The sequence below is a fragment of the Ranitomeya imitator genome, chromosome 5, assembly GCF_032444005.1.
Source record: "Ranitomeya imitator isolate aRanImi1 chromosome 5, aRanImi1.pri, whole genome shotgun sequence".
NCBI lineage: Eukaryota > Metazoa > Chordata > Amphibia > Anura > Dendrobatidae > Ranitomeya > Ranitomeya imitator.
In genome coordinates, this window is record NC_091286.1 from 146,219,514 (window position 1) to 146,245,441 (window position 25,928).

The 25,928-nt window shown below is 45.1% G+C and overlaps 1 protein-coding gene across 1 annotated transcript in view; it reads left to right on the plus strand.

Moving 5' to 3' along the window:
* Positions 1-25,928, plus strand: part of ACOXL (acyl-CoA oxidase like) — a 786,620-nt gene that overhangs the window by 118,830 nt on the left and 641,862 nt on the right. Inside the window, exon 5 of the mRNA XM_069769203.1 lies at positions 21,548-21,646. Within this exon, the coding sequence (XP_069625304.1) occupies positions 21,548-21,646 (99 nt within the window). The remainder of the gene's footprint in view (positions 1-21,547; positions 21,647-25,928) is intronic.

A 25,928-nucleotide genomic window follows, 5' to 3' on the forward strand; every position in this document is an offset into this window, starting at 1 on the left:
GGCAGAAGAGTCAGATGTTTAGGGGTCGATACCAAGAGAGTACGTAGATAACTAAGGGAAAAGATGAAGGCATAAGTCAGGTCACAGTCCAGGGTCAATAAGAAGAGATAGTGAATGAAAAGCAGAAGGACAAGACAAAGGGATAGTCAGAACACAGTCCAAAGGGTCAGGTAGCGGAACCTCAGATCTCAGAACAAAAGAAACAGACTAACACTCGCCAAGAAACACAAACTACATCTGGCAGGGATCAGGGGCAGAAAACTCAGTTATGTAGCTATGTTATCACCACAACACTGAACACCTGTAGAAAGTCCCGCACGTCCCAGTCACAGATTGAACAGCAGAGCTGTCAATCAAGGCACCGACAGTCCAGCAAGCCCATCACAGTATTGGAAAACCAAGCTGTCAATCAAGACACAGACAGCTCAGCAAGACAGTTTCCACAGAACAGCATAGCAATCATTCACTGAGTGGAGGAATCGTGACAATATTAATACAATAAATAATAATTATAATTAATATATTAATATTGAGCAAAATTAATAGCAGCCTATTGGTTCGCCCCTCCACAACAGTCAGTCTCTCATGTGGCCCCTTGTGAAAATTAATTCCTCACTCCTGGACTAGACAGTCCAAGAATTTGGCAAATTCATGGGTTGGCTGGCATATTTTAGCATGAGAGGCAGTCAATTAGCCCTGGCCGTGAATTGTTGACTGCCCATAAAAGCTACAGGTAACAAGACTTAAAAAAAAAATGGTTGATGGGGTTGCTTTCATATTGTGACTGAACACATGCAGTCCAAGATACATGATTAAGCTATTAGTAACTGTGTGATCATTCAGAGGAACTAAGAATGACTTAGTGGTAGGTAGTGCATCTCATAGTTCAGTGATTATAAGACCATAATAACCTTATAGTATAGGTAGTTGCCTGTCTCAGATGTGAAACATCAGCAACCCAAATACAAATCTTGTAGTTCACTATACCAAACTCACTGTGAAATGGACACCTTACGTCATACTCTATAGAAGAAACGTCTTTCCCAAAGATCTGACACTACTTACATAGGGTAACAGAGAAATGTTAGCTACATAGGTAAGGAAACACACCGAAGATTAAGACCTAGACATATCAAAAACATAGAACTAGGTGTGAGGACACAGCATTTAATCTTAATCATCCAAAAGTCTATTTTCAGTAAACCAGGAGGCATAGACTATGTTGACTTTTGAATTTGTGTTTTTCTTTGGTTGGTTAAGAAAAGAGACTATTGCTCATATGAGCCTGGAATATTGACTTTTAAGTTTGTTTGTTGTAACATACTGTGTTGTGATCCTGCATAACAGAGACGCAGGGTAATTAAACAATAGATGTTTGTTAATGTTGATAACACATTGTCTGGGCCAGCTAGTTTATTGACCTGCAAAACAGAGGACGGATTATGCAAATTGATTAACCCCTTAATGACCAGAGGTATTTTTGTTTTTGCATTTTTGTTTCCATTCTTCCCAGAGCCATAACTTATTTACTTTTTGGTCATTATGGCCATATGAGGGTTTGTTTTTTGCTGGACAATTTATAAACCATTTGTTTTGACACACCGTGTACTGGAAAACAGGAAAAAAAAAATCCAAGTGGGATGAAATTGTAAACAAAGTGCAATCCTACAGTTGTTTTTTTTTTTACCACGTTCACTACATGCTAAAACTGAAACCTGCCATTATGGTGATCAGATCGCCTGTATGTAGCAGAAATGCTCACTTGCTATGAACGCCAACCACTGGGCGGCGCTCATAGCAATCTGGCTATAACAACCATATAGGTCTGCTGGAGTCCTCTGGTTGTCATGCCAACCCATCGGTGACCCGCGATCATGTGACGGGGTCACCAATGGGCGGGTTTAGTGACACGCTTCCAGTAAGCGTGAGTTAAATGCCGCTGTCAGAGATTGACAGTGGCATTTAACTAGTTAACAACCATGAGTGGATCGCAATTCCACCCGCAACTGTTGCAGGCACATGTCATCTGTATATATCAGCTGTCATGTGCCCAGAAAGGTGCGGTCTCCGCACCGGAGCACGCACCAAACAGGGGGAGTCCCACATTGGCGTATTATTGTGCCCAATGTAGGAAAGGGTTTAAGTAAAATGCTGTGGAATTAATGGTGCTATTTAAATGAGTAAAATCTAATATATAATTGCCTAGAATACTACTTCCTGCAATTTGTGCCAACTTCCGTGGCTTTGTCCGGAGCTAATGTCCGGAGCTAATGTCCGGAGCTAATGTCCGGAGCTAAGTGACGTCAACAGTGTCCAGTGTCTGATTGGTTGCCGCCTGCTGCGAGCGACCAATCAGAAACGTGCCGTACTGTGACACACTCCGCCCGCCATTTTGGTGTGATTTTTGAATTTTTACCTCACAGCAAGTTTCTACTGCGTGGAGGCGGGCCCAGTGACGTTGCTCTTCAAGCTCCTGCCGAATTTCGTCAAAAAAATGATAATACCATTTACCATAACTATATATATTTAGTTGTGAAGTGGTTCAGTGACATTTTCACACCAATTTTGAACTTTTGTTTGGTGTTTTCTCCATATACTGCCTATTATTTTTGTTCTTTCTTACTATTATTTATTAATTGTATTATTCTTACATTTGAATAAATAAAGTATATATGGATTCTAGACTCCCGATTCTTTAGAATCGGGCTGCCATCTAGTAGATAAATAAACCCCTTCACGACGGAGCCCTTTTTCATTTTTACTTTTGTTTTTCACTCCCCTTCTTCCTAGAGCCATAATATGGCTATATGAGGGCTTGTTTTGTTGTGGAACAAGTTGTACTTATGGTAAAACCAATGGTGTCATTCATATCGTGTACAAAAAAACAGGAAAAAAAATTCCAAGTGCGGTGAAAAAAAAAAAGTTCAATTCCACAATTGTTTTTTTGGATTTTTTTTGCCATGTTCACTAAATGCTAAAACTGACCTGTCATTATGATTCTCCAGGTCATTGCGAGTTCAGACACCAAGCAGGTCTAGGTTCTTTTTTATTTAAGTGGTGAATAAAATTCCAAAGTTTGTTAAAAAGAAATGTAAAAAAATGTTGCGGCATTTTCCAAGACTCGTAGCGTCTCCATTTTTCGTAATCTCTGGTTGGGTGAGGGCTTAATTTTTGCGTGCCAAGCTGACATTTTTAATGATAACATTTTGGTGCAGATACGTTCTTTTGAATGCCCGTTACTGAATTTTAATGCAATTTTGCGGCAACATAAAAAACTGATCCTGGCGTTTTTTTTTTGTTACGCCGTTTAGCGATCGGGTTAATTCTTTTTGAGCGATTCTGAACTTGGCAATACCAAATAGGTGTAGGTTTGATTTCTCCTTCACCTCATTGAGGGACACACTGTGGGTGTATGCTGCTGCCAATAGGAGGCTGACACTAAGTGATACAAAAAAGTTAACTCCTCCCCTGCAGTACACACCTTCCTGCTGGCTCTCAGCTAACCAGTTCTTGCTTAGTGTCTGTAGGAGGCACATGGGTCTGGTTCAGACCCCATCGTTTTTTTTATTTTATTTTTTACTTTTCTGTAAATTTTTATTTTTTAATTAACGGAGTGAAGGGGGCGACGAATCCTTTCAAGGTTCCGAGCTCCCCCGAACCATGAACAGGCGAGAACGCGGAGTATCGCCTCCACGTAACCCTCTCCTGTGACTTCAGAAGCCATGCCTGAGCTCACTTTAGGGGTGACGGTTCCTTCGGGTGGCGATCTCCCCACACCAGCAACAGGCGAGCACATGGAGTGTCGTCTCTATGTATCCTCTCCTGGAGCCAGGCCTATTGCCGGACAACTTGCCCAGTCCACCCTGGGGCTTGAACTCCGTGTATGTACAGAGGCTCATTCTCTTTGGTGTCAGAGCAGCCACCATTGTTAAAACTGATCGCACGAGGAGGCGGACAATTACTCTCCACCTCCCTAACAAAGGGATGGTGGATTGAGGGTTATCACTTTATCCCTGCACCGTCCACGCTGCAATACCTGGCCTGCAGCAGAACAGCACAGTGCACGCTTTCCTCGGCGCTGAACCTCAATTATCCACGGCGGCTCCATGCCAGGACGCGCACCAATGGTGAGTGGATCCAGTCGGCAATGGGCCCCTGCAGTGGGATATTAACATGGCTTCCTTGTGGCCCACCTCCCTAAGGTAACGCTCCGGCCGGCTGCAAAAATTTAGCCCCCGCTTATGCCAATGTGTAGGCAGCATCCCGGAAGTCATGCCCACACTATGGTGCTCTAAGGCGACTCCGCCCATCTTTTCTGGCGTTTTGTCTGGCACAGGAGCGTTCGATTTTCTCAGCCCGATGCCCCTCTATTCTACCCCTGGTATTGCTCTCCTTGGCTGCAAAAATTTAGGCCCCTGCTTGGGCCTATTCATGGAAGTCACGAGGCACCACCCACTTTGCGTCTGTGGCTCCGCCTCCCCAAAATGGCTCCTCTTCCTCTCTGCGAGACTTTATCACCTCTGCAACTCCCGGTGGCCATGTTGTTCCACGCGGCCTGCAGGGAGTGATGCTCTTTTATATTAAAGGGGCACAATGACTCTGCATCCAGGTAAGGAAGTGCTACCCTCTTCCCTCCTGTACTTACATGAATGACCCGTATTATTTCCCGGTTTTAATGGAGTCACATGACCAGTATTACCTGATCTTAAAGGCACATGACCAATATTCCCTGGTTTTAAAGGCACATGATCAAGATTTCCTGGTCTAAAAGGCACATGACCAGTATTCCCTGGTTTTAAAGGCACATGATCAAGATTCCCTGGTCTAAAAGGCACATGACTAGTCCAAAGCCGGTCACCCTTAATGAACTCGGGAACCCTACGCCGCTGATCCCAGCTTATCCCAGAGTACCTAGTTCCCCTAAATGGGCTTCATCACTGCCACATCCCATGGCTTCTCTGATCAATGAGATTGAAGCCCTCCGTGAACCCTCCTACATGGTTCCCCTCCTACATGGGAGCCGTCGGCTAGCAGGGGCCGCAAGTATTCTAGAAACGTACAGGCGTCTAGAAAATGGAAGATTCATTTCGTGATCTCCATCACCAATGATTTCCTGAGAACAAGACTCTGATATGGATCGGATACTGCCTTGGATTTCGACACGCCAAAGCTTCTGAAAAGGATGGATTTGCCTATTTATATCATCAACCAATCTCTGTAGATTGATAAGGGCTATGGTTCTACTCTAGATCACGCAGTGTCCCTCATAAGGAGACTAAACTCCCTCGCAGAGCATTTGTCATTCACCCGGACAGGGAGCGTCCGGATAAGCGATCCACTGGACATAAGCCTCTGCAGGCACGGTGTCCTTTTTCAGCCAATATGCAAACACATGGGGTGTCCCCTCCTCGTATACCCCCCTACTACGTGGGATGCCATGCCTGGTCTTATTCTTAGGGGCGACAGGTCCTTTTAAAGGGCATCGATCTCCCCACACCATCAATAGACGAGCACATTGAGTGTCGCCTCCATGTATACTCTTCTGCAGCCAGGCCTAACACCGGAACAGCCCTGTCCACCCGGTGACCTGAACTCTGTGGATATACAGTGGCACCCTTTTTTTGGTGTCCGAGCACCCCTCTCTGCATCTCCACTATTTAGCAGAAGGTGGTGGACGATTAACCTCCACTTCCCTGTTAAGAGGGTGATGAATTGAGGGTCCATCATTTTAAAAAGAGAGCGGAGGTAGCAAGAGAAGGCTTTTCCTGACCTTCTGGATGCAGCAGCACATTCTGCCACTTGGCAGATTAACCGGGTAGAATCTCGTGTGGTTTGTCTATGGGTATTCCTGCCCGATGGGTCATCAATTAAAATTACAACGGGACTGTCAGATAGCAAATATGGTTAATTCCTTCTTGCAGCCTCGGATTTAGTGCTCTACCCTACCCATGCGCTTTGACTTTTAGTACTGCCACCATTTTTGGAAGTTGGAGTGTGTCCAGCAGGTCCTTAATGACTCCATGATGCTTCACGGTTGTTCCGCTTGCTGTGATGAAGTTCCTTGCAGCCCAGATGGGTCCAAGTCGTGTGCTATGACATGCGAGTACCTTGAATCGGTGTACATGTTCGCAGTTTTGCCTTCTGCAATCTAGCAGGCCTTTGTCAGCGCTATCAATTCTGCTTCCTGGGCGGACAGGCTAGACGGCAGACTTCTGGACCACAGGATTTCTTGATTGCTGGTCACTGCACATACCGTGTGGTATCTTCCTTCATCATCTGCAAATCTGGAGCCATCTACGTAGAGGATCAACTCTGGGTTGGTCAATTGCTCTCCTGCCACATTGGGTAGTCCTGCTGTTTCCTGTTGCATGATGCTGAAGCAATCATGGTCATCAGTCCGGAGCAAATCCAGATCCTTGTGAAAGGTATCACGCAGATTTTGATCTGAAGGATCCGTATTCCCCCTTGGGAGTGGGAGAAGAGTGGCTGAGTTGAGGACTGTGCATCTGGAGATGGTGACATTGTAGCGCCTTTGGAGTTGTTGGAGGAGGCATCTTCTCCACTGTGATCCAGTTGGCGAGGACTGTGGACATAACCTTGGTGAATTGTGAGGGGCTGTTCTGGGCCCCCATGGGGCATCACCGCCCATGTGTACTGTGCCCCCTCGTGTGTGAAGGCAAACAGGAACTGGTCATCCTGATGAAAGGGAACAGTGAAGAAAGCATTAGCCAGGTCGATCACTGTGAACACTGTTGCTGTGGAAGGCACATTTGAGAGCAGTGTGTGTGGATTTGGCACAATCGGGGTTTAAAATACTGTAGCCTCGTTCACAGCCCTCAGGTCATGCACCATTCTGAACTTGGCTGGCTCTCCTTTTACAGTCTTTTTCTTGACTGGGAAAAGCGGGGTATTGCAAGGAGACGTGCAAGGGATGATGACCACTATTTCCAGGAAAACCTTCAGTTGGTCTGAGACAGCTGGACTCTGAGCGATCGACACAGGATACTGGGCCTTACGAGGATATGGAGTGCCTGGCTTGAGTGATACTTGTACTGGGGCAACTTGAAGTTTTCCCATGTCCTGGGGTCCCTTAGACCATAGACTTTCTGATACTACGTCCAGTACCTCCTTGGGTAGGCCTCCATTGGTTGTTTGAGGTTCCTGTAGAGCCGCCAGCATGGCTGACTCTTCTTGGATCAAGGGTGAGGGAAGTGTCACGGTAAAATCTTCCTGGATCACTATGGTCGCCTTCAGCTTCTGTAGTAGGTCTGCCCCAAGCAGGTTATGTGGGCAGGTCCTTGACACCACAAACTGGGCCAGAATAGTGTGTCCTGGCTGAGTCCACATGCTCAGGGGCTTCTGATAGGCAGGTGGGATCGGAGAGTTCCACATATCTCCTCACACTTCTGACTGCACCCATGTCCACAAGAAAAGATCTGACAATGCCATCCACTTCCAGGGTAATTTGGGGTAGTGGTCCTGCAGAAGGGGTTTTGCATGTCAGGAGCGTGGTGTCTTGCAGACCTGGCTTGCCCCTGTCCTGTGGACGGGTACTTCACTGCTTACTTTGTCTGTTCCTTGGCCTGCTCCTCTGGACAGGGTCTTGGGTTGTGGTAATGCCTGCACTGGTTCCGGTAATGGCCCAATCTGCCGCAGTTGAAACATCTGACACTTCTTCTGTCTCTATATTGTGGTGGGTCATAAGGATCTGCGACCACCATGAGAGGGGCTGTTAGGGCTAGCGGAACGCACCAAATACTAAGACAGATAGAGTATGGTGTGTTCGCAGCCCGGGGTCCACCGTGCAGAGATGGAACCTGCTGCCAAGTAATGACGGACTATATGTCGGTACTCATAAGTATACACACGTGGGTTAAACTTCACCCAGCGTGAAGGAAGCGATCCTGTTGCGTCACAGGATCGCGGTACCGCACATAGAGCGCGAGCAAGTAGTCAGCGAACTCAACCCCAACTAGGATTGAAGTCCGATTAGACCCTTGCTGGCACAACACCGCAACTGGGTGTGTAAGGAAGCTAAATAACAATATTAGGGCACAAGAGTGCATGCGGTGCCGCACTGACGAACGCCACTAACCACCCAGGCTTGGGTAAGGAAAGCACAGAGGAAGTGCACGGCGCCGTACTGGCGGTCACAGCAACCTGACGCTATAATGTGTGATTCGTGCTGTAGGATAAGTCGGGCGCTAGATAGCAACCATACACCTTCCGCGAACACACATTCAATAGGGAAGGGGTATCCAAGGACGACTTGCACTCACAACAAACACACGTATGCAAATGTACACTAGCGCATGGCCGTGCGGTCATGCGCAGTTTATATAGTTGCAGCACAGGAAGTGGCCACAGAAACTTTGCCCTTCCAAGACCTGCCAAGAGGACCAATGGAATGTGCTGCAGAGCCTGAGCACATGACCCTCGATCTCCAACAGGAGATCTTGCCCTGGGCATGCTCAGTGTGTGCAGACAAGGACTTAGTCCCAGAGAAGTCCGCTCGCTGCTGACCAGCACTGGCTTTAATGGCAGAAGCTGAAGAAGCAGCAGTAACTCTCTGTACAGAGTGAGACTGAGCAAGACGCTGGGACCGATGTCCCTGCTGAGCAGACTCCACTGCGGCTGGATAAGAATGGGAGACCGCAGCGGAGATGGCTCGAGATTCTCCCTGTGCAGAAGCGGGAACTCGAGACCTAACAGGGGCTGTCTTCCGTACTCCTGGTTGGGACTCGATCCCCTTGGCTACTGTGAGCAGGGTGTCCATTGCTATTGACCTGTACTCGGGCCTGGCTATTATCAGTGGTTTCCTTATTGGCTCTCTAAGTCCATGCACAAAGGCCTGTGCCAACATTTGCCTGTGTATGAGGTCATGAATGGTCAAGCCCAAGTCTTGGAAAACTTGCATTACTCTGCCATTAAACTTCTCCACAGACTGTCTTGTCTTGGCTCATGTCATGTAAGCTGAGGGCCTGTCCAGCCTGCCTGCCTTTGACCCACTCTCTGAGTTGTTCAATCAGCTTCAGCCCTGACTCCCAGGTGGGTACTTCTAAGTCTGCAGAAAGTTTAAAGTGTTCCTTCATGATTGGCCAGAATGTATCTCCTGCTTTTATTTTCATTTCGGCCCAGAGATCATTCCAGGTGTCTGCATATGTCCGCTAGTTCTGCTGCATTCTTCTATAAAATGGCATGAGGTGCATCTCTGGGTCTGGAAGATTGTTCAAAATGCTGTTCACCTGACTTGGGGTGAAGTGCACATAGTGTAATGTTGGTGCTTCTATCTGCCCCTGCATTCTTGGTGCATGTGGGTTTCTTTTTCTAGTATTAGGCAGCATATATGACATTCTGTCCCCTTCCTCATCGGAGGAATAGTTGTGATAGCGCATACTGGGGTCAAGGACTGGCTGATATTTGGTCTTAGAAGTTGCCTTTTTGTGTGAGGATGTCCCCTCCCCCTGCTGGAACTGTGGATTAGGCTTATAGTTTCATGATGGTGTAAATGAGGGCAGCTCTGACAGTTGCAGAGTTAGTATGTTGTCAGCAGGTGAGGATGTCTGCCCTCCCCACTCTGCATCCAGGCTTGAGCTGCCCCCCTGCCTGATGTATCTGGGGGTTGACTACTGTACTGTGGGCATTGTCACCTTCTTCCCCCGATATCATGACTGGCAAAGGCTGGACTGTACTTGGGACATAGAAGGTGCCTTGTGCTGTAAGCACTAGATACAGAGACACCACACTGTCTGAATTGGGCGGTTGCTCAGCTGGCAGCAAAGAAGAAGGGTATGAAAAAGGAGGAGATAGGTGATGCAAAGAAGAAAGAGGAGGAGGTGATGAGAGGGGGGTGAAGGGTGAGGAGAAGAAAGAACAAAAGGAGATTGGTGTGTCAGAGAAAGAGAAGGAGGAGAGAGGTGGAGAGGAAAGAGAAGGAGGAGGAGAGAGAGGTGCGGTGAAGGAAGAGGAGGAGGGAACTGTGAAGAAGAGATGAAGAGGGAGGAGGAGATGAAGGGTGTGGAGAAGAAAGAGGAGGTGGAGGAGAGGTGTGTGGTGGGGAAGAGAGGAGGAGATAGAAATGAAAATAGCAGAGGGGAGTGACAGAGGAGGGGAAGGAGGAGAGAGTTCCTCCCCCTTTTGTGCAACCTGAGAGGCATGGTTGAAACAATGATGCCTTCTCCCTGTAGGGATGGACGGGGCGCGCCACATACTGCGTAAGTCTCCCTACACAATGGATTCTGCTGAGAGCAGTCTGCACACATCCAATATCTCCCGTCCCCATATGGGGGAGACGCTGATGGCTTAACACCTTTTCCCATCTTGTACACATAAAAATCACTTCCTGATTTGTTCACATATCGTTCAGTGCTTCCTAAACGATGTAGCTCTGCTGCTTTATATCATCTATTAGCATTCAGCAATTTTACATCAACTAACTTCCCTGTTATTCCTTTCTCAATATGTCATGCCATTCTGCAGCCTGAAGTCTGCCATTCTTATGAATCCCACATACTTTATACCTTCTAAAATTCTAAACATACTTAACACCTTCTTGTTCTGCCACTATCTGGGGGGCTGTTTTCTCATCGGGAAGTAAAAGACCCTCCTGTTGCTTGGCCACCTTATTCCCTATGGCAAAAACAAAAAAGAAAAAAACAAACGAAAAGGAAAAACCAACAACAACAACTTCAAACAGGTCGGTATCAAAAAAGAAAAACTTCAAAAAGGTTAGTACAAAAAAAAAAAACAAACTTAAAAGTTACAGAAGGAAAAACTTCAAAAACTAAAAAAAAAGTCAAAACAGCTTCTAACACTTCAGTCTGTGTCCAGATGCAGACACACACACTTCCCCTTTCTTATGCTGGTTTATCCAAAGTCACTAAAATTACGTATCTAAAAACAAGTAGCTCACAGCAATAGTGATAGATACCACTCTGTTTCACTTCCTCAATATTCCTAAGCTGCAGCTAACACTTATTTCAGAGTGCAAGAACAGGAAACCAAGCAAAAACAGATGTGACGGTGTGATTTACAATGGATATATCCTTGCTTAACAGCAAAAGGGGAAGTGCGGAACAGATAAAAAAACTTTCCTTTGCAACTTTATGCACTTAAAGCAACAGTACGTGACATGAACAAGAACAGATAGACAGACGTCCGGGAGAAATTGATGCCCTGTTTATTATTCTGTGACACGTGCAGGCCGCTCTGGGAACAGACAACTGTCAATCGCACTGAGCGCGCATATGCTCGGGCCGCTCCTGTGATGAGCACGACAAGAGGGTATCCTACCACCCTCTGGTCCAGTCGTCCTGACTGGCTCACCGGCTACGGGAATCTGTGGTTGCCCTCTAAGTTATCACCATCTGAGCCTGGAAGCTGGGACTGCCTTTCCCTCCTATGCACGGGAATCCTGTGATAACTTATCAAGTGATTTGACCTTTTGTCATCGGTTTCCCATCAACTACAAACAAAACAGTCACTGTTCCAACTAGCTCCCGGATCTACACAGACATAAAACACATAAGCGGCACACAGCAGACACCTTGGCTTATATCCCAAGGTTTGGATACGGGTGTGGACTTTTTACACTACCTGGGAATGCGGTGGTGACCACATCTGACCGGCAAGAGGTACAGATCCGGACTGGGCACAGGGGACATTCAGGTAAGATGACAAGATTTTCTTACCTTACATATGGAGCTGTGCAGTCTCCGTCCCGTGATTCGAGGCCGTGGTCAACACCTCCGTCTCTCCGGTCAGCAGGGTCCCTGCGCGTTTTGTCCGTTGCCCCACGTTGGGCGCCAGACGTTAGGGAAATTTGGTTTGGATAAATCTATCCCTGTGTGTGGTGCGGCCGCTCCCAATAAAACTGAGTATTTTGAGCACTCATCAAGAATGGACTGTACACTATGGTGACAGAATAACAGTTATTCCATCAATACTGATGGTTTATTGTGCATACATGGTTTTATAATTGCATATAGTAAGGGGGTGGTTAGTTAATTACCATATTGTCAAGATCCTCTGTTATTGGTTATCTAAATATATATGGAATATTGTGATTAATGCACATATGAATGCTGATTAAGCAACTAAAGTATAGTCTCCGTTTTCTGCATCTAGGACAAAGTTGAGACATCTGATCATCACTTAGTACATCTGGTGCTGTTCTGCTTTTTACTTGGAAAGCCCCAAACAGTCTGTCTGGCTTATATCAGTTTATGTCAGTATCTCTGTTGTGGAGCGAAAACCTTCTCCCTCTAGGATCCAATAGTTACCTCCACCTTCTGCTGCTAATCACACAACTGCGCTGAAGGTTTAAATACAGTCAATTGCTGCAGCATGGTGCGGTTCTTTGCTCATATGTTCCTCAGTCTTGTTGGAGGTTCTAACAGTCGGCTAGTGTCTTTCCCTGAAGACCCTTGGAGGATTTATGATGTGAGGTCTTGGTTGTCTTCTCAAGCGAAGTGTTTTCCTGCCCATCCGTCATCCCACTCTATCTTTAGCTTTAGTGGGGACTGACCAGTGCGAACCCCGTCCCCTCCCTATGTAGGGCCTATCACTAGGGTCAGGCAGGGTTTGGGTTCCTCAAGATCAATAATGATCCTCTTATGCAGATAAATAGAGATCCCTTCAACAATAGATACTCTAAACTAATAGCGATATCGAAGGAGCAACACGATCAGAAATAGTAAAATATAACAATTTTATTAGATACAGCAAGTAAAAACATGTATCACATATAAATACTGAAGTGAAAACATATATTTTTCACTTAGATTCATAAAGGACAGGGGTACTATATGACCTGTCACTCATGGAGCATGTAAACAGTGATGGAACATTAAAACATCAGACCACTACATCAAGTGTGAATAAATGCTTAAATAGCTCTATGTATGTACATAGCAGCATGCACATGTATAGCAAATATATCCACCAGTTAAATGCTGACAAACACATTCATAGATATATACAGACTCACATTGGTAATATCTGCAGGTATAAAAGTTAAACTGGCATATTTAAATTAGAGACACTGTACAGTAAGCAGTGAAATACCTGTAGCAATGATATGAACAGAAGTTTGGTCCGTGACCGCACCTTGACGTGCGTTTCACTGCCTCTGCAGTTTCGTGATGAGGTCCCCTGTCCTTTCTTGATCAATCTATTTGTAATATACCGTATATACTCGAGTATAAGCCGACCCGAGTATAAGCCGACCCCCCTAATTTTGCCACAAAAAACTGGGAAAACTTATTGACTCAAGTATAAGCCTAGGGTAGAAAATGCAGCAGCTACCGGTGAATTTAAAAAATAAAAATAGATGCTCCATACCGTTCATTATTGCCCCATAGATGCTCCATATACAACTGTGCTATATAGAATGCTCTGCACCGTTCATTATTGCCCCATAGATGCTCCTTATAAAGCTGTGCCATATAGAATGCTCTGCACCATTGATTATGGCCCCATAGATGCTCCTTATAATGCTGTGCCATATATGCTCTGCACCTTTGATTATGGCCCCATAGATGCTGCTTATAATGCTGTGCCATATATGCTCTGCACCTTTGATTATGGCCCCATAAATGCTCCTTATAAAGCTGTGCCATATATGCTCTGCACCTTTGATTATGGCCCCATAGATGCTCCTTATAATGCTGTGCCATATATGCTCTGCACCTTTGATTATGGCCCCATAAATGCTCCTTATAATGCTGTGCCATATATGCTCTGCACCTTTGATTATTGCCCCATAGATGCCCCTTATAAAGCTGTGCCATATATGCTCTGCACCTTTGATTATGGCCCCATAGATGCTCCTTATAAAGCTGTGCCATATATGCTCTGCACCTTTGATTATGGCCCCATAGATGCTCCTTATAAAGCTGTGCCATATATGCTCTGCACCTTTGATTATGGCCCCATAAATGCTCCTTATAATGCTGTGCCATAAATGCTCTGCACCTTTGATTATGGCCCCATAGATGCTCCTTATAATGCTGTGCCATAAATGCTCTGCACCTTTGATTATGGCCCCATAGATGCTCCTTATAATGCTGTGCCATATATGCTCTGCACCTTTGATTATGGCCCCATAAATGCTCCTTATAATGCTGTGCCATATATGCTCTGCACCTTTGATTATGGCCCCATAGATGCTCCTTATAATGCTGTGCCATATATGCTCTGCACCTTTGATTATGGCCCCATAGGTGCTCCTTATAATGCTGTGCCATATAGAATGCGGCTGCAATAAAAAAAAAAAAATCACATACTCACCTCTCTTCTCAGGACGCCGGCGCTTTCAATAATTACCTGCTCCTCTGCGGCTCCGTCTCCAGCACTGACGCTCAGCAGAGGGCGCGCACTGACTACGTCACAGCGCCCTCTAACCTGAACGTCACTGGTAGAGGACGCTGCAGACGGAGCCGCACCGGAGCGAGGAGCAGGTAATTATAGCGCTGCGCTCCCCTTACCTGCTGCGACGTGGTCCCTGCAGTCCCTGGCTTCCCCGGCGCTGCAGCTTCTTCCTGTAATTGAGCGGTCACATGGCACCGATCATTTACAGCAATGAATATGCGGCTCCTCCCCTATGGGGGTGGAGCCGCCTATTCATTTCTGTAATGAGCGGTGCCATGTGACCGCTCAGTACAGGAAGAATCTGCAGCGCCGGAGAAGCCAGGGACTGCAGGGACCGTGCCGCAGCAGGTAAGTATGACTACACAGCCCCCGCTCCCCCTCCCCTGCCGACACCCGGGTATATGACTCGAGTATAAGCCGAGAGGGGGACTTTCAGCCCAAAAAAATGGGCTGAAAATCTCGGCTTATACTCGAGTATATACGGTATATTTTTTTCACTGTAGTATTTATATGTGATACATGTTTTTACTTGCTATATCTAATAAAATTATATTTTACTATTTCTGTTCATGTTTCTCCTTCATCGCTGCTCGTTTATAGGGATTCGGTTACTGCTCGGCAATAGGTGCAGAAACTATATAGAGACGTTTAGTGCAGACTGTGTGATTATAGATCTGCCTAGGAGTCTCTACTCCCCCCTTCCATAGTGTTTGAGCACCACCTCCCTATTCCCTTTGTTGTGCACTTATCCTTCACCCAGTGTGACACCAAGCCTTAGCCGCATCAACTACATATACAGTGCCTTGCAAAAGTATTCTGCTCCCTGGAACTTTTCAACCTTTTCCCACATATCATGCTTCAATCATAAAGATACCAAATGTAAATTGTTTGTGAAGAATCAACAAGTGGAACACAATTTCAGTTGAACAAAATTTATTGGTTATTTTAATTTTTTGTGGAAATTTAAAAACTGAAAAGTGGGGCGTGCAATATTATTCAGCCCCTTTACTTTCAGTGCAGCAAACTCACTCCAGAAGTTCATTGTGGATCTCTAAATGATCCAATGTTGTCCTAGATGCCTAATCATGATAAATATAATCCACCTGTGTGTAGTCATGTCTCCGTATAAATGCACCTGCTCTGTGATAGTCTCAGGGTTCTGTTTGAAGCACAGAGAGCATCATGAAGACCAAGGAACATATGGGAAAGTCCGTGATACTGTTGTGGAGAAGCTTAAAGCCGGATTTGGATACAAAATGATTCCCAAAACTTTAAACATCCCAAGGAGCACTGTTCAAGCGATCATATTGAAATGGAAGGAATATCATACCACTGCAAATCTACCAAGACCCGGCCATCCCTCTAAACTTTCATCTCAAACAAGGAGAAGACTGATCAGAAATACAGCCAAGAGGCCCATGATCACTCTGGATGAACTGCAGAGATCTACAGCTGAGGTGGGACAGTCTGTCCATAGGACAACAATCTGTCGTACACTGCACAAATCTGGCCTTTATGAAAGAGTGGCAAGAAGAAATCCATTTCTCAAGGATATCCATAAAAAGAGTTGCTTAAAGCTTGCAACAAGCCACCTGGGAGACACACCAAACATGTGGAAGAAAGTGCTCTGGTCAGATGAAACCAAAATCAAACTTTTTGGCAACAATGCCAAACGATATGTTTGGCGTAAAGGCAACAGAGCTCATCACCCTGAACACACCATCCCCACTGTCAAACATGGTGGTGGCAGCATCATGGTTTGGGCCTGCTTTTCTTCAGCAGGGATGTGGAAGATGGTTAAAATTGATGGGAAGATGGATGGAGCCAAATACAGGACCATTCTTGAAGAAAACCTGTTGGAGTCTGCAAAAGACCAGAGACTGGGACAGAGATTTGTCTTCCAACAAGACAATGATCCCAAACATAAAGCAAAATCCACAATGGAATGGTTCACAAATAAACGTATCCAGGTGTTAGAATGGCCAAGTCAAAGTCCAGACCTCAATCCAATCAAGAATCTGTGGAAAGAGCTGAAAACTGCTGTTAACAAACGATCTCCATCAAATCTCACTGAGCTTGAGCTGTTTGCCAAGGAAAAATGGGCAAGAATCTGTCTCTCGATGTACAAAACTGATAGAGACATACCCCAAGTAACTTGCAGCTGTAATCACAGCAAAAGGTGGTGCAGCAAAGTATTAAGTTAAAGGGACCGAATAATATTGCACGCCCCACTTTTCAGTTTTTGAATTTTCACAAAAATTTAAAATAACCAATAAATTTTGTTCAACTTCACAATTGTTTTCCACTTGTTGTTGATTCTGCACCAAAAATTTACATTTGGTACCTTTATGTTTGAAGCATGGTATGTGGGAAAAGTTACAGGGAGCCGAATGCTTTCGCAAGGCACTGTATATGTTCCTCCAGTACCAAGGCCAGGGGCGTACATAGAAATTATGGGCCCCCCTCCAATAAATAAAATAATTAGTGGAGTAGGTTTGGACCCAGTGCATAGTCATCTATGTAGAAGGGCATACCTCCCATGTATTGTATTACTTACAAAGTAATTTCACCACTATTGAAGCCCTTTTATATCACAGGCTCATCTCAAGGACCCCATAGTGGCCTTGTGGTCTGCCACCATTAGTGGAAAGCTACAGTTTCATAGAAAGATTTTTGCTGGCTTTGATTTGCTTCTATTTGTCTTGTTGTCTATCAGTTAAAGGGAACTTGTCAGGCAGTTCATGCTGCCCGACCCACGAACACCATGATTCGCCTCCTGGCTGCATGGTTGTAGATATGAATATAATTCTCTGAAACACTGCAGTGTTTCATAGAAAATGTAATTTGAAGTTCGCGCTCACCCCCAGCAGGCTTCTCCCAGCACTGCACCAGGTGATTGATAGGTTTCTTATGGAGGGGATCTTTAAAGTACAGTGGGGGCAATAAGTATCTAAATCATTAAGATTTTGAGGCTGTCGCTTGGCAACTCGGAGCTTCAACTCCCTCCATAAGTTTTCTATGGGATTGAGGCCTGGAGACTGGCTAGGCCATTCCATGACCTTAATGTGCTTCTTTTTGATTCACTCTTTTGTTGCCTTGGCTGTATGTTTTGGGTCATTGTCTTGCTGGATGACCCAGCCACAACCCATTTTTAATGTCCTGGGGGAGGGAAGGAGTTTGTCACTCAGGATTTTACATTACATGGCTCCATCCATTCTCCCATTTATTTGCTGAAGTAGTCTTGTGCCCTTAGCAGAGAAACACCCCCAAAACATAATGTTTCCACCTCCATGCTTGACAGTGGGGATAGTGTTCTTTGGGTCATAGGTAGCATTTCTCTTCATCCAAACACGGCGAGTTGAGTTAATGCCAAAGACCTACATTTTTGTCTTATCTGACCGCAGCACCTTCTCCCAATCACTCACAGAATCATCCAGGTGTTTATTGACAAACTTCAGACCGGCCTGCACTTGTGCGTTCTTAAGCAGTGGGACCTTGCGGGTACTGCAGGATTGTAACTTTTTATGACTTAATGTATTATCAATGGTTTTCTTGGTGACTGTGGTCCGAGCTGCCTTTAGATCTTTAACAAGTTCCCTCCCCCATGTAGTTTTAGGCTGATATCGCAAATTCCTCATAATCAAGGATACCCCACGAGATAAGATTTTGCATGGTGCCCCAGATCGATGTCGACTGACAGTCATTTTCTATTTCTTCCATTTTCTTACTATTGCACTAACAGTTGCCTCCTTCTCACCCAGCGTCTTACTTATGGTTTTGTAGCCCATTCCAGCATTGTCCAGCATCTTGTCCCTGATACCCTTATAAAGCTCTTTGGTCTTGCCCATGTTGTAGAGTTATAGTCTAACTGATTGAGTCTGTGGACAGGAATCTTTTATAAAGGTGACTATGTAAGAAAATCTGTCTTTAATGCAGGTTACAAGTTGATTAGGAGCGTCTAACTTGTCGGTAGGAGCCAGAACTCTTAATGGTTGGCAGGGGATCAAATACTTATTTCTCACTGCAAAATGCAAATAAATGTCTTGAATTTGATAGCGTGATGGAAATAAATATTACTCCAGACCCATTGACGTGTATTTTAGGACATGTAGACGGGGTGGTGACGGACGAATGGGGCAGACTGGCGATAGACAAAATGCTATATGTTATAAGAAAGACTATTACATTACGTTGGTTGGATGAAGATCCTCCTATCACTATCAGAAAGGAAATTGTGAACAGAGTCAATTTCATGATACTTATGGAGCAGAGTGTGTATATGGGGAGAGGCAAAATGAATCGCTCTCTGAGGATATATGGGGGGTTGGTTGGAGTTTCCTGGGTTAGCCTCTCTGAAACTCATCAAAGACAGGATATTAGGGTTATAGAAATATGGGCGGCATTTATTATATGGACAAGGATCGTGTAAGCGTGACGAGGGGGGGTTAGATGAGGGTTTTCTTAGTTTCTACATGCTTATGTATTTATTGTTATTATTCTTATTTTCTTAAATAAAAACTATTTGATTTATTAAAAAAAATGTAAATAAATTTATATAATTTATGCAATGTGATATTCTGGATTTTATTTTTGATATTCTGTCTCTCAATGTTAAAATTAACCTACCCTTAAAATTATAGACTGTTCATGTTTTTGTCAGTGAGCAAACTTACAAAATCAGAAAGGAATCAAATACTTTTTTGCCCCACTGAAATGCTTCAATGTTTCAGAGAATAATATAACTGGCTGCAATTGTGCAATTAGGATGCGATTCATGTTTTCTGTGGGTTGGGTAACACTAATCGCTTGACAGGTTGCCTTTAACCCCTTTCTGACCTCGGACGGGATAGTACGTCCAAGGTCAGAAGCCCCGCTTTGATGCGGGCTCCGGCGGTGAACCCGCACCAAAGCCGGGACATGTCAGCTGTTTTGAACAGCTGACATGTGCCCGTAATAGGCGCAAGCAGAATCGCGATCTGCCCGCGCCTATTAACTAGTTAAATGCCGCTGTCAAACGCAGACAGCGGCATTTAACTACCGCATCCGGCCGGGAGGCCGGAAATGACGTCATCGCCGACCCCCGTAACATGATTGGAGGTCGGTGATGCTTCTCCCTTGTAACCATAGAGGTCTTTGAGACCTCTATGGTTACTGATCGCCGGCAGCTGTGAGCGCCACCCTGTGGTCGGCGCTCACAGCACACCTGCAATTCTGCTACATAGCAGCGAACAGCAGATCGCTGCTATGTAGCAGAGGCGATCGGGTTGTGCCTGCTTCTAGCCTCCCATGGAGGCTATTGAAGAATGGCAAAAGTAAAAAAAAAAAAGTTAAAAAAAATGTGAAAAAAATAAAAAAAAATAAAAGTTTAAATCACCCCCCTTTCGCCCCAATCAAAATAAATCAATAAAAAAAATCAAATCTACACATATTTGGTATCACCGCATTCAGAATCGCCCGATCTATCAATTAAAAAAAGCATTAACCTGATCACTAAACAGCGTAGCGAGAAAGAAAATTCGAAACGCCAGAATTACGTTTTTTTGGTCGCCGCGACATTGCATTAAAATACAGTAACGGGCGATCAAAAGAACGTATCTGCACCAAAATGCTGTCATTAAAAATGCCAGCTCGGCACGCAAAAAATAGTATCGGAAAATGGCGCTTTTTTTTTTTTTTTTTTTTTTAGCAAAGTTTGGAATTTTTTTTCCACCACTTAGGTAAAAAACAACCTAGTCATGTTAGGTGTCTATGAACGTGTACTGACCTGGAGAATCATAATGTCAGGTAAGTTTTAGCATTTAGTGAACCTAGCAAAAAAGCCAAACAAAAAAGTGTGGGATTGCACTTTTTTTGCAATTTCACCGCACTTGGAATTTTTTTCCCGTTTTCTAGTACACGACATGCTAAAACCAATGATGTCGTTCAAAAGTTCAACTCGTCCTGCAAAAAATAAGCCCTCACATGGCGAAATTGACGGAAAAATAAAAAAGTTATGGCTCTGGGAAAGAGGGGAGTGAAAAACGAACACGGAAAAACGGAAAATCCCAATGTCATGAAGGGGTATAAAGCCTCTCTTCATGGGGTCAGGCAAATTTCTGAGGGAAAAAGTATTAAAATGAGGCAAGACTTTTTTTTGTGAAAATTGAACCTGCATACACTTTAGATCGTTGTCAGCTGAATTATAGTCTTGCCGATCATTTGGCTGACTGCCATCTCTCCCATACACTAGAGCGCTCTCTCTGCTTCTCTCTGTTCTCTATAAGAGAGAACCACTACCAGACATTTTTGGCAGCGGCTTATCTCTAGAGAACAAAAGAAGTATGAAATCCGACATGCCGGATGATTATCTCCTTTACATCATAGATTGGGGGAGAGTTAGGAACCCTCCATACACATTAGACTGTCAGCTGAGCCTGCTGATATTAGCAAGATGCTGATATAATGTGTATGATGGTCTTTAGGGCTGCTACCTTTTTTTTTATACTGAAAAAAAAAACAGGCTCGCAGTGTTATGGGTTAAAGTAGAGCAAAAACTATATACCTGTATTTATGTACACACATACATAAGCAAACATTCTTGTAATACATTTCTAAAAAATAAATGCAGCTGTGTCTCGTGTTTCTCGTTCCATCCACCATAGCCATGTTGCACCACAGGCTGTCCAGGAGTTGACTGATGCTTTAATCCAGGTCTGGGAGGAGATCATCTGCTACCTAATCAGAAGCATGCCCAGGCATTGTAGGGAGGTCATACAGGCACATGGAGGCCACACACACTACTGAGCATCATTGTCTTAAGGCATTTCCCCTTAAGTTGAAACAGCCTGTAATTTAATTTTCCACTTTGATGTTGAGTATAATAACAAAACCAGGCCTCCATGGGATATTAATTTTGCTTTACATTGATCATTTTTATTGTATTGTTCTCAACATATTCTACTATGTAATGACTAAAGATTTGAAACTGGAATATTTCATCCAGTGATATCTAGGATGTGGGATTTGTGTTTTCTTTATTTTTTGAGTAGTGTGTGTATGTATATGTAATGTAATTTTTTTCATGTGCTAATTATTTTCATTTAGTAATGAAAAGTTGAATGTCAGTAGTCGATTGTATATAAAAAGATATATGTAATATAAAAATAAAATTCATATGGTAGTTTTTTTTTCTTGACAGAATCAGGAGTATACAGGGATGTTTGCAATGACTGAACGAGGTCATGGCAGCAATGTAAGAGGGATAACAACAGAGGCTGTGTTTGATCCAGTAACACAGGTAGGTTGGAACTAATTTCACATTCCTGTAATGTTTTGAAACAAGAACATATTTTGAAATTTCGAATAGTTTTATTGTTCAGGACACTTCTGGTTTCTCACTCCTAATAAATAAAAAGAGGAAGTGATGTTTCTGTGTTTAGCCATGTTCTGGCATGTACAAGTCAATATTAGTCAGCACATTGCGAGTAAATGTAAACGTTTCCCATCCTTTTGTTTATATTAGGGAAATAATGACAATGTTTAGTTTTACTAATTACAACTTTTGCTTCTTGTTCGTATTGCAATCTCATTAAAACGCATGACATAGTGTGCCTGGATGGCATAACCTGTAACATTAGACATGTTTTGTACTGCTTTCTAATTACCGTATATACTCGAGTATAAGTCGCTACCCCTCCCCCCCCCCCCAATTTTGCCACAAAAAACTGGGAAAACTTAATGACTCTAGTATAAGCCTAGGTTGGGAAATGCAGCAGCTACCGGTAAATGTCAAAAGTAAAAATAGATACCAATAAAATTAAAAATTGAGACATCAGTAGGTTAGGTGTTTTTGAATATCCATATTGAATCAGAAGCCCCATATAATGCTCCATAAAGTTCATTATGGCCCCATAAGATGCTCCATATTAAAATATGCCCCATATAATCCTGCATAAAGGTTAATAATGGCCCCATAAGATGCTCCATAGACATATTTGCCCAATATAATGATGCGCAAATGCTGATTATGGCCCCATAAGATGCTCCATAAAGATATTTGCCCCATATAGTGCTGCACAAACATTGATTATGGCCCCATACAGACACTTGCCCCATATAGTGCTGCACAAACGTTATGGCCCCCTATAGTGCTGCACAAATGTTATGGCCCCCTATAGTGCTGCACAAACATTATGGCCCCATATAGTGCTGCACAAACATTACGGCCCCATATAATGCTGCACAAACATTATGGCCCCATATAATGCTGCACAAACGTTATGGCCCCTTATAGTGCTGCACAAACGTTATGGCCCCATAGATGCTCCATACAGACACTTTCCCCATTTGCTGTGATAAAAAAAAAAAAAAATCACATACTCACCTCTCCGTCGCTCAGGCCCCCGGCGCTTTCAATATTCACGTGCTGATCGTTCTGGCGCTGCTCCATCTCCAGCACTGACGTTCAGGCTGAGGGCGCGCACTAACTACATCACCGCGCCCTCTGACCTGAGCGCCACTGCTGAAGATGGAGCGGCGCCGAAACGAGGAGCAGGTGAATATCGCTCAGCGCTCCCCCTCCCCGTTATACTTACCTGCTCCTGGCGCTGTGCAGTCCCTGCTTCCCCGACGCCGCAGCTTAATCCTGTAGTGAGCGGTCACCGTTACCGCTCATTGCAGTAATGAATATGCAGCTCCACCTCTATTGGAGGTGGAGCCGCATATTCATTACTGTAATGAGCGGTACCATGTGACCGCTCAGTACAGGAAGACGCTGCTGGCGCCGGGGAAACCATGGACCTGCAGGGACCTTGCCAGGAGCAGGTAAGTATAATTAGACAGCCCCCGATCCCCCTCCCCTGCCGACCCCTGGGTATGACTCGAGTATAAGCCGAGAGGGGGACTTTCAGCCCAAAAAAGTGGGCTGAAAATCTCGGCTTATACTCGAGTATATACGGTACCTGTGGCTGAAGTTGTATTGGTGATTTATAAAGATTAACAGCGTGCTGTAAATCTTGAGCTTCTCTGTTAATGTTTGATTTATTTACAAATCAAGAAGGAATTAGTATTAGGTACTGGAAAGGGGTCTACTGTGCTGTAGTACCTCTTTCAACACCCCCCGTGTTTCAGGAGGTTCACTCTGCTTTTGCTGGATTCTGAATGAAGGACGCTGGCTGGCTGATTTATAAAGATTAACAGCGTGCTGTAAATCTTGAGCTTCTCTGTTAATGTTTGATTTATTTACAAATCAAGAAGGAATTGGTATTAGGTACTGTAAAGGGGTCTACTGTGCTGTAGTACCTCTTTCAGCACCCCCCGTGTTTCAGGAGGTCCACTCTGCTTTTGCGGGATTCTGAATGAAGGACGCTGGCTGGAATTCCTTGATTACGTGAGAGCATATATAAAAGCTGACTGCTACTCCACGTATTTCCAGTCTAAAAGAACATACTTTATTTACAGCACACAGAATATATAACACAGATACACAGGGCAGGCCAATAGAAAAAGCAGGCCAGACATACATTACAATAGCCGCAGGGGGCCGGAGCCTGCTGATATTTACTGTGGGAATTACAAAGGTGGGGGAGGTCAGAAGGAGAATATCTTGTCCCCTCTGACCAGGGGCGCAGCCTGTGGACTGATGCATTTCACATGGAACCTATTATACATAATATATACTGCATAACATATTCTTGGTGCTGGGGGTTCTGTAACACGGCTCCCCTCTTCAGCGACGCGATCGGCATACTCAGTCTGATCCTTAATGGATCGGTTTGGGGATGACCGAAGTTTATGGGGTTGGTACAAGTTCCGTTTGTCGACTTAGTCCATCGGCATTATCGTTTTGTTTGCCGGGTCTGTAGTGGATCGTGAAGTCCAGAGGTTGTAGGGCTAAACTCCACCGCAGTAATCTGACGTTGTCTCCGGAGACCCGATTAAGCCAGACTAGGGGATTGTGGTCCGTTAGGAGGGAAAACTGTCGTCCATACAAATATGGTTGCAACTTTTTGAGTGCCCATACTACCGCCAGGCACTCCTTCTCGATGGCCGAATAGCTTGCTTCACGGGGCAGTAGTTTCTGACTTAGGTAAGCTGCCGGGTGTTCTTAGCCGTCCGGCCCGACTTGGCTTAGTACTGCCCCCATTCCAAACATAGAAGCATCTGTGTGAACAAGGAAACGTTTAGTTGGATCGGGTGCGGCCAATACAGGGGTATTGGTGAGGGTGTCCTTTAGCTGGCGGAAGGCTTCCTCACACTCTGGGGTCCAGGTTACCTGGCAGGGTTGGTTCTTACGGGTCAGATCAGTGAGGGGCTTGGCCACGCTGCTGTAATTGGGAATGAATTTCCTATAATACCCAGGTGTCCCTAGAAACGCCATGACCTGGGTTTTAGTGCGTGGGGTGGGCCATTTGGCTATGGCCTCAATCTTGACTGGTTCTGGTCTCTGTTTCCCATTTCCCACCCAATGCCCTAAATACTGAACTTCTGCTTTGCCCACGTGACACTTGTTTGGGTTCAGAGTGATTCCGTCTTTGTGGATCCTGTCTAATACTGTCTCTAGGTGATTTAGATGCTCTTCCCATGTCGCGCTGTAGATGGCGATGTCATCCAGGTAGGCACACGCATAGTCCTGGAGACCATCCAGAAGACGGTCAGCCAGCCTCTGGAAGGTCGCCGGGGCAGTCTTTATCCCGAATGGCATAACTCGAAACTGGAATAAGCCAAACGGGGTGACAAATGCCGACTTGGGAATAGCATCAGGAATAAGGGGAATCTGCCAGTAGCCTTTGCATAGATCGATGGTGGTCAAATACTTTGCCCCCGCCAGCCGGTCTAACAACTCATCCACACGCGGCATGGGATATGCATCCATCACTGTTTTCTCATTGAGCTTACGATAGTCTACACAAAACCGTGTAGTCCCATCCTTCTTGGGCACTAACACTACGAGGGATGCCCAGGGACTATCTGACTCTTCAATGACCCCTAAACGCAACATCCCTTGTATCTCTTGTCGCATCCCTTCTTGTACAGACTCAGGGACGCGGAAGGGGGGTTGTCGCAGGGGGGTCTGATCCTGGGTCTCAACCTTGTTTTGTGCCAGGTGAGTGTACCCAGGTTTCCCCGAAAACATCCTCTGTCGTTGCCTCAACAACTCCTCCGCCTGCTGTCTCTCCCGGGGACCTAAGTCTTCACCCCAGTGTACCTGGTGCCATGTTTTAGACTGAGTCCTCTCCCCTAAGACATCAGGCAAGGGAAGTCCGGCTAAATCCTCTGCTTCAGGTGCACAGATGGCCACTACCTCTTCAGGGCGCTCCCGATAGGGCTTCAGCATATTCACGTGGAACATGCGGATAACCCTGGGGTCGTCACAATCCATTATAGGTGGTGTCGGCTATTTTCCCCACTACCTGGTAGGGCCCCTGCCATGCAGCTTGGAACTTGTTCTGCCTAGTGGGCGCTAACACCAGGACCTTCTGCCCTATTTCCAAGGTGCGCTCTCTGGCCCTCCGATCATACCATACGCGCTGGCGCCGCTGGGCACCTGCATGTTCCCACGTACAGCCTGGGTCAGCTCC